This window comes from Stigmatopora argus, chromosome 11, assembly GCF_051989625.1.
Source record: "Stigmatopora argus isolate UIUO_Sarg chromosome 11, RoL_Sarg_1.0, whole genome shotgun sequence".
In the NCBI taxonomy this organism is placed as follows: domain Eukaryota; kingdom Metazoa; phylum Chordata; class Actinopteri; order Syngnathiformes; family Syngnathidae; genus Stigmatopora; species Stigmatopora argus.
Window position 1 is genome coordinate 13,304,727 of NC_135397.1, and position 15,019 is coordinate 13,319,745.

Below are 15,019 nucleotides of genomic sequence, written 5' to 3' on the forward strand. Positions count from 1 at the left end.
ACTGATGTGGATATTTTTTCTTAAGTTAGGGATAATACTCTCAGAGAAGACCTGGCGGGCAAGTGGTTTTAGGGTCGAGAGTTTGATCCCAGGTTGGGACTCACTGTGGGGAGTTTGGATGCCGCCCCGGGCTAGCGTGGGTTTTCTCCAGGGACTCGGGTTTCCTCCCACATCCCAAAAACATGCATGGTAGGCTGTTTGAACACTCTAAATTGCCCCTAAGTATGAGTGTGACCCTGATTGGTTGTCCGTCTCCTTATGCCCAGTGATTGGCTGGCCACCAATTCAGGGTGTCCCCCACCTGGTGCCCAAAGTCAGCTGGGATAGGCTCCAGCACCCCCACGATCCTTGTGAGGACAAGTGGCACAGAAAAGGAATGAATAATAATCTCAGCCAAGTTGTGTCCGGTCAGGCATCCACGCCCGCCAAGTGACCGCTCGTTCTCGTCAACATTTGCCGTGCTGAAGAGCAGAAACAAGAAGCCCACGTCTCAAACTGCTGCGCGCGCATTACACACTCGGTTCTCCCTCGATGGGGTCCGATATCACTGCGCACCACCTCTGCCTCCGAGCCAACCCACACACATATTGAGAAGCTTAAATGCCAATGCTGCATTTCACAAAACACAAGCGTGAAGCATATGAGCATACGACACAGTAACACACCTTGATGCATTGAAATCTATGAAAAGCGATGGACTCTGCCGTTCTATTTAATCAGTGTGTGAAGGATGTGTGTGTCGGTATGTCTGTATGCATGTAAACCGGAACTAACATATACAGTACAACAGCTGTATCAACAATTCTGCCACTATTACAAATGCAGACAATTTAGCTTTGTTTGTTTGTTGTTTTTATTTGTGCAGTTCCCTGCTTATTTATGTTGTTAACTACTTATTTATTTATTACTTATTCATGTATGATTAATATTTATTGATTATTCATTAGTCTATTTTTGCACTTGCATTACTTATTCATTTATAATTAATATTTATTGGTTATTTATTAGTCTATTTAAGCACTTCATGGTGAAGCTTTAAATGTCATTATACTTGTATAATGACAATAAAAGCATTCAATTCAATTCTCCAATTGGGTGCTTAGTAGTAACTGAACAGCTATTTTGTAAAGTCATAGAATGGAAAATAAAAGTCCTTGTTGAATAATTTAATGTTTAATAATTTTATATCCAGGAAAAAAGTTAAAATTGAAACTTTTTTTGGACTACAAATTTGTATGCTTTACTTGTATATTAACCAATTGTATCGGAAAATAAATGGTATAATTGTTTGTCAATATTTTTTTCATGCATATTGAATAATACATTTCTGACAAGGACAAGTTTTGTTTTATAAATGAATACTTCAATTTCAAATGAATGTTAACCTAAAAAGATAAAATGCTGTTCTTTGTTCTCATACAGTGAAGATAAAATAGCTTTCTTTATTTATTGTCAAGAATTAACAAATGAAGAGTTCATTTCGCAAAAATTGATTTTTTTTTTAAATTTATATTAATTATTTAATAATCATTTACTACATATTTTAGGAATGAAGTGTAAAAGTAAAATCCAGTGGTTTGACCATGTAAGACTGCCTTGGAGGTATATGAGGGAAAAAATTAAACTTTTTTTTCTGTTTATTTTTTTTAATTGTAGTTAATTACAAGAAAATAATAATTGAATTAACCTATTTCATTTGAATAAACTAATTTTAAAAATGGCACCCTTGTATGTATTATGTTACGGTACGGTACCGTATGTTACGCTATGTAACCTTAGGTTCCACTGAGACAAAATATAAATAATTATCAAGATATTTCGGAAGAGAATGAACCCAGCATTGGTAGTGAATGAGTTAAATGCATTTTCTGGCTTTATGGAGCATTAAAATTTTCAACTAAACGCACTCATCGTATAATACAGAAAAAAGCTTAGTTAGCGGTTATTCTCACACACAATGCACGACATCCGTCAGTCGCCGTTAGCTTTTAATGGCAACGATGACACAGCTGTGTGTGTGTGTGTCTTTGTCCACTGAATAATGGAAAAGATCCTTCACCCCAATTATAATCTGCCAATTATCTGTAAATCTGAAAGCGAGAGCTGCAGAAAAACATGGATGTTACATTTCAAGAATATATGTTGAATGAAATAACTGACTTTTAAAGACACTTTACGATATGTTTTCAATAGTGAAGATGCACTACTGTAAATATTAAGTGGAACATTTGACTCTTGTACAATCATTTGGCGTTATCTTAACTTCAAACTGGGGCGAATAATTAGTACAGATCAATTATTTTTTTAATTTTATTTTTTTAATGTGTTGTGTCGCCTTTTCTCATTTTCTAATCTGTTAATGTATAGTTTTTAATATAAAAATGATTTGTTAAAATGTTGCAAACTTGTTTTTTAAATGTAGTTCTTGTTTAATTTTGCTAAAAAGAATGTATTTTCTACCAGTTTTCCTTTTTTTTATCTGATGCTTTGTCTATTCTATTTTCTAATATTTTGTTGTTGTAATTTTTTTAAATTCATTTTCTGAACCGCTTTATCCTCATTAGGGTCACGGGGGGTGCTGGAGCCTATCCCAGCTGAATGTCCAATCAGCCGGAGAACATGCAAACTCCACACAGGTGGACCGACCTGGATTTGAACCCAAGATCTCAGAGCTGTGAGGCCGACACGCTAACCACTCGCCATGCCGCCCCTTGTAATTTTTTTAAATATAACTTGGGTGCAGGTGTAATTTACAAATTACAACAATTCAACTCTCTTGTGTTACAAAAAAATATTATTAAAATTAATAATCCCACTATTAAATTTATAATCCACTATTTAAATTTAAAAAAAATATTTTATATTAGTTTCTAATAATGGAGAGAGCTCCAGAAAAGTAGGAAAAATTTGATGACTTGTTAATAAATACATGAATTAACTCAAGGGAAACATCATCATGGACTGAAGCCACTCACCTCATCGACATTCTCAAAGGCGTTGATGACGTCATAGGGCAGGCAAGACAGCAAGTCTATGACGAACCAGGTCTTCAAGTAGTTCATGCGGATTAGCTTGGGGTCAGAAATGACCTCGCCGGCCGGGCCCACGAAGGTCGTGTGAAAGTTGAGCACGATGTCCACCAGGAAGATGACGTCCACGATGCTGTCCACCACCAGCCAGGTCACATTGTTCTGCTTGGTTTTGAAGGACACGTTGTAGGGCACCATGATGGCCGTGTAGAACGTCAGGATTAGGATGACCCAGTCCCAAGTGGTCTTGAAAAGGCAGTAGTGCAGGATGATGTGTGGGGGCGTCTTGGGGGTCTCCTGTTTGTACTGGGGGAGGATGTCGGAGCCCAGCTGCAGCACCTGTCGGCCAAATATTGAATATCTTATTAGTAACGCATCTTCTCTGAGCACACTTGTTTACTCAGCTATTTTTCTCCCTCGCCCTTACCCTTGACCTGAGCAGAGCTTTAGCTCCTTTGCGCTAACGCTAACAATGACAATAGATCCTTTGCTGAGAATCTAGTTGACAAATACGATACTAAATGTTGCTATTCTTGAAAGTCAGAGCTACTTTTGGGTAAGATCGGGCCGAAATAAATCCAGCCCGACCCAGCCTGAAGCAAACCCAAAATTTAATATTTTATTTGTGAGAACTTGGGAGGAGGAGAGATGATTTATGATAAATTCAAAGAGTTATTCTGCTTATTTAACCTCAGTCTGCAGAAAGTCTCCACATTGTGGACTTCCTGTGGGTGGCTCCAGTTTTTTTTTACCTAGGTCTACAATGTCTTCTGTGTCTGTGCTTGCTACTATCTTGCTACTGTAACCAAGGGAATTTCCCAAATACGGGATGAAATAAAAGTTCTAATCTAATAACAAATTAAAGCCCATCTTTTGTGATGAAATCTAAGTTAAACAAGACTGTATAAGCATTTACATATTTTATATTGATTATTATATAGATCAAGGGTGTCAGACTCGCGGGCCGCTTTAACGTCAACTTGATTTCACGTGGGCCGGACCATTTTAGATATAATATTTAGATTTTTTTTTTTATAAATGGATTAAAAGCCCTGAATTTTCATTTTTGCAAAGATCTAAAACAATGTTTATTTTAGCTTTTTTTTTATATTTTTTTAGATTTTACAAAATGATTTTGAACTAAAAACACCGAAAAAATGATTGAAAAATTACAATTATTGATTTAAAAGGGGGGAAATCAGGAAATTTAATATACATCTATACTCTTCATTTTGATTTGATCCTAAAACAGAAAGTTGGCACTCATGATTTACTTTCCCGGGCCACACAAAATGATGCGACGGGCCAGATTTGGCCCCCGGGCCGCCACTTTGACACACGTGATATGGATGTTTGACGATCATCACTTTTGCCAGTATGGCTGTTTAAATGCCTGCTCAGCGTCAAGGTTCCAGTCTTCTTGACTACATTCAGCGACGCCAACGCAACTTTCTGTAGCATTTTCAACAATCAATTTGAAGCACTCTTACCGGTGCATGTTTGTCTTTTCAGTTCTCCTGTCTTTAGTTTATCTTTAACTTATTGCTCCTCCATATTGGGGATACTAGGTCAAAATAGAAGCGGACTTAAGAGGGGAAGATTATTAGTTAAATAGCTATTACATAACAGTGCCTTTTCTGTTTTATCCAAATTATTTATTTTATAATAAGTATTGCTTAGTTTAATATCCACACATCGTTTTAGTATATAATTTTGTAAAAATTCCTTTTTAAAAAAGTCAGCGAGAGAGAAGCCCGACCTGATCCGAAGTAATGATTGACATTTATTTTAGGCCCAACTAAATTTTGAGTCAGGTTGAGTCGGGCTCAAGCTTGGGCTTAAGATCTTAGCTCTACATATTCATTTGAAAGGCTATAAAAGTATACCTCAGCCAGGCGTGAATGCTTGTGGACATTTTCTCCTTTGTGGACGGTGGGTTGCAACTGCTGCAGGACGCCTCGGCTGCTGGTCAGCGCTCGGGTCAGTCGGGCAAACTTACCCCAGCCTGCGTGGCGAAACGGATGCCGTTAACTCATTCACTACCAAGCATAATGTCAACGCGGTACTCGGACGTTTGGTCGAAAGACGTTTGGTCCTCGGACGTTTGGTCGAAAGACGTTTGGTCCCCGGACGTTTGGTCCCCGGACGTTTGGTCCCCGGACGTTTGATCGACCGGACGTTTGGTCGACCGGACATTTGGTAGAACGGACGTTTGGTCGCCAGGTTGTTACTGTTGAAAACAGCTCTCAAAATTATAATCATGAGAGAGAGAGTGAGTTTAATATCTAAATATCTAATATCAAAATATCAACAGTAAACTGTCATAATTTGACAGCGAGCGAACCTGGCGACCAAACGTCCGTTCTACCAAACGTCTGTTCTACCAAACGTCCGTTCTACCAAACGTCCGGTCGACCAAACGTCCGTGGACCAAACGTCTTTCGACCAAATGTCCGGTCACGTGTCAACGGTTATGGCTACATGAACGTGAGCCGTTCAACATCATAAACATTGTTTAAATCAGGGGTGTCCAACTACTGTCCTTGAGGGCTCCTATCCTGTCTATTTTCCATCTCCCCCTCTGAATCAAATGGTCCACTCATTAGCAACCTGTCCAGAAGCTTGATAACAATCCTGATTATTTGATTCTGGTGTGTTGGTGGGGGGAGACATGGAAAAAAGATTGGATAGGGGCCCTCAGGGAGCAGAGTTGGACACCCCTGGTTTAGATTGTATGTCTTTACATTGGGAGTAAATGAGATGAAATGACGTGATGGCAAAAATACTTTCATTTTGTTATGGTTGTGGGCTCTTGGAGGTTTGTGGGTTTTTTTTAGTCTTGGCATTTTTCCCGCTTGTTGCTGTGATTGTCCATTGCTCTCACCTGTTATCACCTCCCCAATTTGTTTCATCTTATCGGCTGCCTTGTGTGTAAACCCACTTGTTCTCCAATTAAACTGAGATGACTGACTGTGAATGCTCATCTTTCAATGCCATTGAACAAATATTCATTCACTCCCTCCCTGTCAAAATGGATTGGACATCTAGCACCATCAATAGCAGCCAATTAACTTGACCAAAAATGAATTGGTCAAGCCCACATGACATATAATTGCCATTAATGTTGTCCACGAATCAAACTGAGTTTGACACCCCTGCAGTGTACAGTGTGGCTAGCTTCAGGTATTAAAAAAGAGATAGAGATGTATTTTTTGTGATTTACCAAAATAAAATGTGCGTAGGACTGAAAGAAGGTGGTAGCAGGGGGAAAAAGTGCTTCTTACTCTGCCTATTTAGTGGTTTCTTCGGTTTGCAAATGCACATCATGTATACTGGATTTAATTAATTCATTCTCTGTTCTGCTTATCTTCACAAGGGTCACGTGGGCTGTGGCCTATCCCAGCCAACTACGGGCACCAGGCAGGGCACACTGTGAATTGGTGGCCAGCCAATCGCAGGGCACAAGGAGACATCATACAAAGATTCACACTCATCTAATGGAAATTTAGTGTTCAACTAGCCTACCAAGCATGTTTTTGGGGGTACTCGGACGTTTCGTCGAAAGACGTTTGATCCCCGGACTTTTGGTCCCCGGACGTTTGGTAGAACGGACGTTTGGTCGCCGGGTTGTTACTGTTGAAACCAGCTCTCAAAATTATAATCATGAGAGAGAGAGAGTGAGTTTAATATCTAAATATCTAACATCAAAATTTTAACAGTAAACTGTCATAATTTGACAGCAAGTGAACCCGGCGACCAAACGACCGGTCGACCAAACGTCCGGGGACCAAACGTCCGGGGACCAAACGTCTTTCGACGAAACATCCGGTCACGTTTTTTTGGGATGTGGGAGGAAACCGAATAACCCGGAGAAAACCCATACAAGCCCAGCTAGACCATGCAAACTCCACGCATGAAGATCTGAACCTGGGATTGAACCCTTTTTCTCAGAACTTTGAGGCCAGCGCACTAACCACTCATCCACCATCACTTGTTTTTTCCACGCATTATTAAATGTGGCCATGACAATGCTGTCCAAACAACATTTCCCACAATGCCGTGGCTACGGAAGCCGATTACATGCAAAAGGTGTGTGATTTTAGAACTGGTCCACAGAACGAGGCAGACTCTGCCAAGGTTTTGGACCTGCTTTTTGCTCTGCTGGTTACTATTCACACCTGCCCAAGATGTGCAAACTTTTTGGGTTTATTCTGACCAAACAGCGCAGGTGTAAATAAGCAATTAGATCAGGGTTTGGGAACCTATTTGACAAAGAGAGCCATAAACAGTTCATATTTTCTAATGTTATTCCTTGAGAGCCATACTCCGAATTTAAAAGTCAAAATACATGTAAATGGGTGCCTTTTTTTGTAATTTCACCACTTTTAAAGTGGAAAAAACTCTGAATACTTTTGACAACATTCCTATGCAGTTGCTAATTAATGAGAGTATGCATTCCAGAAGAGTCTAATGTTTAGAAAAAATGAAGATTAAAGCAGCTCTAGACATAGTATCTCAGCTCTGTCACCAGCGGTTTCCATATTTTAGCTCACAGGTTAGCGTAGAGCCAGATGCACCCATCAAAAGAGCCACATGTGGCTCCCGAGCAATGTTTGATAATTTTGAGTTAAGGTTTTTTTGGTGGAAAATAATTTTCAGTTGCTTCCTGTCAACTGCTAATATGATTTCCAATTTGCAATCAAATAACAACAACAACAAAAATGGCGTGATTGTGGCCAACCTTTGGACGAGTCATCCTCGATGGGCTGCTTGAAGGCGGTGATGTCACTAAAGGTGCAAAGGAACAGGACCACCTTCTCCTGCTCGTTTCGAATGGGCGCGATTTTCACAAAGAACCACACGGGCGTCCCTGAAAGCCAAGAAATTCTCATGAATGGTTGGTTAGTGGTTCCACGTGGACGACACACGTCGAAGAAGCCTGTGAATGCTTTTGCGCAATGAGGCAAATGCGCTGAACTCACTGTTCTTTTTGTACATGAGGATTTCAAATGAGTTCATTTCGTAGTTCTCGAACGTCAGGCGAACTTTTTCCGTCGTGTCTTTGTCGGTGAGCTCGCCGTACATAAAGCTTCGGGGAAGAAAAAAATGGTAAATGGGAATTTCAATGTTTAATGAGACTCCATCAGTGAGTATGTAAATATTTTAATACATTTCATACATTATTGTTTTAAGTATTCCTTGTTGAATATTTAATGTTTTTTATATACATAAAGCCTGCCAAGTACAATAAATATAGGTTATATATATTGTGGGGGGAAACCCTTTTAATTTTTATGTAAAAAAAATTGTATTAAATAAAATTTGTATTTCAAATTTAGAAAAATTGGGTTTTATGAAAATCACTTTAAAATGAGGAAAATTTTAGATTATTGATCCATTTGCACTGCTTATCCTCACTAGATCATGCGGGATGCTGAAGGATATCCCGGTTAACTACGGGCACCAGGTGGGGTACACGCTGAATCGGGGGCCAGCCAATCGCAGGTCACACTCATACCAAGGGGCAATTTAGAGTGCATAACCAGCCTACCCTGCATGTTTTTAGTATGTGGGTGGAAACTGGAGTACCTGAGAACATGCAAACTCCACACAGCGATGACCGACCTGGGATCGAACCCTTGATCCTGGAACTGTGAGGCCAACGCACTAACCACTCGCTGCCGGGCCACAACAACACACATAATACTGATTTAAGTACACAGATGCACGGTGCAATGGTTATTACACACATCACTGAAAAACGGCGAGCAATTTGGGATACTTGCATCTGATTGGCTTAAATAGTACTATAAACATACATTGGGAGCGTTCTGGAAATATTGGCTTCATTCATCACAATTACATATTAAAAATGGTGCAGGTTTTTTAAAAATATTTTTGCTGTGATGCACATAATTACCACGACTTCCACACTTTGGGCTTGCAAGTCAACATTTTCATCCTCCCCTACACCAGCCACTTTCATGTACTCCCTCACTACATCCATGTATCTTTTGCTAGGTCTACCTCTAGCCCTACTGTCATTATTTTGAGAATAAAAATTGCATTTGGTGTTCAAAAAGTCTTTTTTCAAACTTGAGTCTTGAAAAAGAGGAGGTCATCTTATAATTAGGGTCGTCTTATATTCGGGCCAACATGGTAGTCTTGTATCCAATACGTGTAACCTTCACTGTCCCTCTTATTGTCTCAATTTCAATCCAATCCAACCTGGTCCCTCCTAAGTAGAACCTCAGCATCTTCATCTCTGCCTCCTATTTTTCCCCAAAACCACGGTGGACCTTCATCTTTCTCGCATAAGACACCTGATACATTCCTGCACATGGTTCTTCACTTCCCTAAGTGCCATTCAATTGGTTTCTGGATTAAAGTTAAGCTTTGTTTGAGGACGAATATTTTTTGTCGAACGTTGGTACAAATTCATTGTTGTGAAATAATTCTTTTGTCAAACTTAAACACGGTAATTAAGCATTTGTTTACCCCAATTGTCACATGCAGCCACAGACATGTTTGGTCAGCTGCACAAGGCATCTTAATTATATTACGCTGTAATGTGTTACAGCTACACCTTGTAACTTCACTGTTTCCTTGCTATCTTCTCATTTACACATGTTGTGACATTGTTAGAGAAGAACTGGACGTTGGCGGTTGAACACTTGTCATCTGGGGCCAATCCGAGAACATCAGAGGGACAGTAAAGACGTCCCAGTTCAGAGTTCACTCCTGTGCTGTCAATAGAACTCCTACATTGTCAACAAAATGGAACAGTTGCACGAAGAGGTGGTAGGAACATAACCTACTGGAAATATGTGATGTCCTCAACATATTAGGAAGTGTTAAACGGAAATCATGTACAGTGGTACCTCTACATACGAGCAGTTCTACCTATGAGATGCTCGAGATACGAGGAAAATTTCGAGCAAATAATTTGCTCTAGATAAGAGACAAATTTTGAGATGCGAGAAAGCCAGGTGGCCATGACATAAGAGGCTGTTTATCATTGACGAGTTTCTCCTATGCATCGACCAGGTAACGCACAGCGCCCATGCGCGGGCAAAAAGAGGGCTTTCTGGGTAATGAAATATACTCGTGCACACAACACAAATAGCCAATGGCACCTTTTCTCAGAATAAAACTTCATTACCCACAATCAATACGTGGGTAGGCTGTTGTTCCTTCTTGTTACGAGTGCGTTGCCGTGGATAAAGTTAGTGACTCACATTATGAAGTACCTAGAAAGAGAAGAATTACAGGAACTAGAGGATGAAGGCATATCAGCAAAGTTGGATTGAGGATGCAACAACAAATCACTATCATGATTATTTCTCCCTGTGTTTCCAGCGTAAATACAGGGTATAACACACATGTATTCAGTTTTACTCTTGCTCATCTTTATTCCTCCCTTTTCTAAAGCAGACCTCCACTTCTCCACCTGCTATCTAGTCTCACTGCAGATCACAAGATCATCTGCAAACATCATTTTTCATGGAACTTCCTGTCTTAACTCATCTTTCAGTGTATCCATCACCATGGCAAATAAAAAGGGGCTCAGAGCTCACCCCCAATGCAATCCCACCTCAACACTAAACTCTTCTGTCACTAAACAGCACACTTCACTGCTGCAGTCCAACTGTCATAGATATCCTGAACTAGTCTGACGTACTTCTTCTCCAGACTTCCTCATGCAGTACCCAGTTCCTCTCTGAGTATCCTGTCACGGGCTTTCTCTAGATCTACAAAGACACACCGACCTTCACCATATATTTCTCCCTGCAGCGATATAAAAAGAAGCATTATTTGCTCTTCAGATGATCAAAAACAAACAGTGACTTTTTGCTTTCCATCCAAAACCTAACCCAATTGAGCATCCAAACATGCGTGCTTGCTTTTCCTTCCTTTGAAGTCCTCTTCCAAAAAAACCTTTTAAACGATGCATTCATTTATCCGCTTAACCCTCCATGATAAATTGAAATGAAGCAGATGAGCATTTATGGTCTTTGTCTGTGTAAAAAAGCCACGATTATTACCTGTTGTAATGAATACATTAAATAGAGGACGGGTCACCACCGGCGCGCTTTAGCGCCGTCAGCCCTGATCTAAATATATCGCGTGGCGGCTTTGTTATGAAATGCAAACGGAGAGCTAAATTTAATTAACGAGGCTAGATTCCGCCGCCGCTGGGCAACTTCTGAGACAAGCGCCTGATGTTTTTTTTTAATGTCTTCTCTATTTCTCAGGCCACTTTCTTCAAAGAAAGTCAATTAAAAATTCCTCAAGCCTCATTCTTGTCGCGACTCGGGATTCCCCACAGGCTTGTCCTGGGAGACTCCGGACACATATCTCTGCATATCCACAGCAAACTCAGCTCAGATGTTGTAAATGAGTTTGCATTTTATGTCAAAGTCTGCTTGTCGAGACATCGAAAACAACCAGCCGCCGCACACGCTGAAATTTTGAGATAGGATAGGAATGTTTCTCGTACATGGAAGGTGTTGAAAACACTCAAGCCACAATTTTTTTTCTGTTTTTTCAACAACAGAAGTGATTTTTTTTTTACCAATTGCGGTCTGAAAAGAAATATTGACAAATAAACCAATCAAAAAGCCAGATGCTGGTTGACACGGCACTTGGACATTTCGTCGAAAGACGTTTGGTCCCCGGACATTTGGTCCCCGGACATTTGGTCCCCGGACGTTTGGTCAACCGGACGTTTGGTAGAACGGACTCTCTCTCTCTCTCTCATGATTATAATTTTGAGAGCAAGAGATTACCTGGTTGCTCGCTTTCAACAGTAAACTCTCTGTCTCTCTTTCTCATAATTTGACAGCGAGCGAACCCGACGACCAAACGTTCGGTCGACGGCCCGTCCGTTCTACCAAACGTCCGGTCGACCAAACGTCCGGGGATCAAACGTCCGGGGACCAAACGTCTTTCGACGAAACGTCCGGTCACGGGTTGACACAAACATATAATGAGTGCAACAACAGAGGCTGAAAATTGGACTGATGACTGTAAAAATGGTGACCAAAAAATGAATAATGACTGTATGACCACGGAAATATCAACCCAAACCCAATTGGTGAATCACGATTGACAAAAACAACAAAAATTGTCTGAATATTTATATTAACTTGGCTGCTCATTGATGATTGACGGTAGAGATGTCCGATTCATTTTGACAGCAAGGCTGGCCCTCCAGTCAAAATAGATTGGACATTCATCAGCGTCAAAGGCGACAACACATTACAATCAATGGTAAGCAATAGGTTAAATGAAATTGGGGAGGAATACTAGATATGATAGCATGCTGTCACAGCCAGGCAAACCTTCGTTCATTCATTCTTTTTAGCACCGCTTAGAAGATTGTGGGGGTGCTGGAGCCTATCACAGCTGACTTCAGGCCAAAGGTAGACTACACCATAGATCGATCGGTCGCCAGTCAGTTGTTGGGCACACACAGAGACAGAAAACCATTCACACTCACAATCACACTGCCAATAAGCGGAAAGGGTGTCAGACTCGGGTTGGTTCGCGGGCCGCGTTAACGTCAACTCGATTTCACATGGGCCGGACCATTTTAGATATAATATTTAGATTTTTTTTATATAAATGGATTACAAGAACTGGATTATAAGCCCTGAATATTCAGTTTTTTATAGATCTAAAACTATGTTTATTTTAGCTTTTTTTAAATATATTTTTAGATTTTATAAAATGATTATTGAACTAAAAACACACAAAAAATCTGATTAAAAATTGCAATTATTTATTTTAAAAGGGAAAATCAGGAAATATAATATACATCTATAATCTTCATTTTAATTTGATCCTCAAACAGAAAGTCGGCACTCATGATTTACTTTCCCGGGCCACACAAAATGATGTGGCGGACCAGATTTGGCCCCCAGGCCGCCACTTTGACACATATGATGGCACTAACCAACGTGCTCACTTCATTCCCTTTAAAGTCACTGCATGGATATATATATATATACACCTTAATGGTGCTAAACTAACTCATTTCTTAACCCATTTTCATGTTGCTTACTTTTTGTTGTCAACATTAAAAAAAATGTTAGAACTACATAACATTTGATTTAAAAACAAACAAATGGGAGAATAATTGCTTCTATTAAATCTAACATCCAAGTGTAGTTATTCATTTTACAGGTGTGGAATCTCTATGTTCAGGTGTACGTGTAACTGTATATGTTTATGTATGTGTGCATATTTTTATATATATTTCTGCAATTTGCTTACAACCAATTCAGGGTGTTCTGGGATAAGCTCCAGCACCCCTTGACCCTTGTGAGAATAAGTTGCATGGAAAATGAATATTTTAACCATCTAAAAAAAAATGATTATTGACTTTAACCTGAACTGAACTGCAAATGAAAGTGGAAAAAGCTATTTTCTGCCTTATGTTTGCCATATTATACATGTGGTCCTGAACCTTCTAAACTACTATAAAAGCGCACCTGGGGTCCACAGTTGTGACTAAAAATCCACACAATGGTTGCATAATTTACCCCACAAAGGCTTCCATGCAAAATACAGTGAGGTGATTTTAGGATGAAAAAAAACGACTTTCAACTAAAAATAAACCTAAAACGAATTGCAGCACGCGTAAATAGACACACACGCGAAGCACACGTAATATTGAGTGTATTCAGTGTTGGCTCTGGCAAGTGTTCTGAAGCTTTTGTGGGAGCCCCCGAGGGTCCAAATCAGCAGAGCTGGCTGTGACAAAACATGAGAAATCTCCCACCACTCGCAAATCTGGTGGTGGCAACCCTTCGTGATGTGATCCTACTAATTTAGCATTACCCGCCATGTTGGTTAAACGCTACAGTCAACATGCTGCGCGTCTACGCAGGCCCGGAAAAGGAAATGCAAAACGATCTCTTATGTCGTAAGCGCCCAGTGGGGGGTTTCACCCGGCCCCCGCTTCTTTCATCAGCAGGTTCCATCTCATTGTCGCACTTAGATTTTTTTTTTTTTTTTTCAAAATGAAAATCTATAAATTGAACTCACATTGGCGGCTCTTTTCTTGAAGTGAACGTAAGGAAAGCCGCTTGAGAATTTAGTCGATGGCCACTTTATGCGCTTTTCTTCACCACTAAGATAATTCGGCGCACTGGTAGAACATTGGAAGTGAATAAGTGCTATTGACTACATGTGTCAAAGTGGTGGCCCGGGGGCCAAATCTGGCCCACCGCATCATTTTGTGTGGCCCGGGAAAGTAAATCATGAGTGCCGACTTTCTGTTTTAGGATCAAATTAAAATGAAGAGTATATATGTATATTACATTTCTTGATTTTCCCCCTTTTAAATCAATAATTGTAATTTTTTTAATCCACTTTTTCTGTGTTTTTAGTTCAAAAATCATTTTGTAAAATCTAAAAATATATTTTAAAAAAGCTAAAATAAACATTGTTTTAGATCTATAAAAAACTGAATATTCAGGGCTTTTAATCCAGTTCTTTTAATCCACTTATAAATAAAAAAATCTAAATATTATATCTAAAATGGTCCGGCCCACATGAAATCGAGTTGACGTTAACGCGGCTCGCGAACCAACCCGAGTCTGACACCCTTGCTATTGACAGTGATAGGGCTCCCATCCATTTGGACTAAAAGGGCTGGCAGAAAACATTCAAACCCTGTTAAAGGCAGCCCTTGCGACTAAAACTCTATATTTGCACAATCTTAGAATCACTTGCTATTCACATTCTCATCGTTAATGCCAAGTTTGACACATGGAGTTCGATTTTTTTCCCCCAAACACAACAAACAAAAGCGTGAGCATGTGTTACAGTGTGAAGATCATCAACCAATTTGAAAGCGATTTTGAGCAACCGCAGATTTCTCAGCTGTTAAACTAATTCGTGATTGATTGTGTATGTGCTGTAAACAATACTTTTGTGTACGCTGGCGCAGTGCATAATTGAGATTAAAAGTCCAAATAGAT

General features: G+C 39.9%; 1 protein-coding gene across 4 annotated transcripts in view; it reads right to left on the bottom strand.

Moving 5' to 3' along the window:
* kcnh1a (potassium voltage-gated channel, subfamily H (eag-related), member 1a) overlaps window positions 1-15,019 on the bottom strand; it is a 49,275-nt gene that overhangs the window by 26,522 nt on the left and 7,734 nt on the right. For all 4 annotated transcript variants that reach the window (XM_077612571.1, XM_077612570.1, XM_077612569.1 and 1 more), the window contains 4 exons: window positions 8,012-8,118; window positions 7,771-7,899; window positions 4,916-5,034; window positions 2,976-3,368 (listed from right to left, as the gene is read on the bottom strand). In XM_077612571.1, the coding sequence (XP_077468697.1) occupies window positions 2,976-3,368; window positions 4,916-5,034; window positions 7,771-7,899; window positions 8,012-8,118 (748 nt within the window). The remainder of the gene's footprint in view (window positions 1-2,975; window positions 3,369-4,915; window positions 5,035-7,770; window positions 7,900-8,011; window positions 8,119-15,019) is intronic.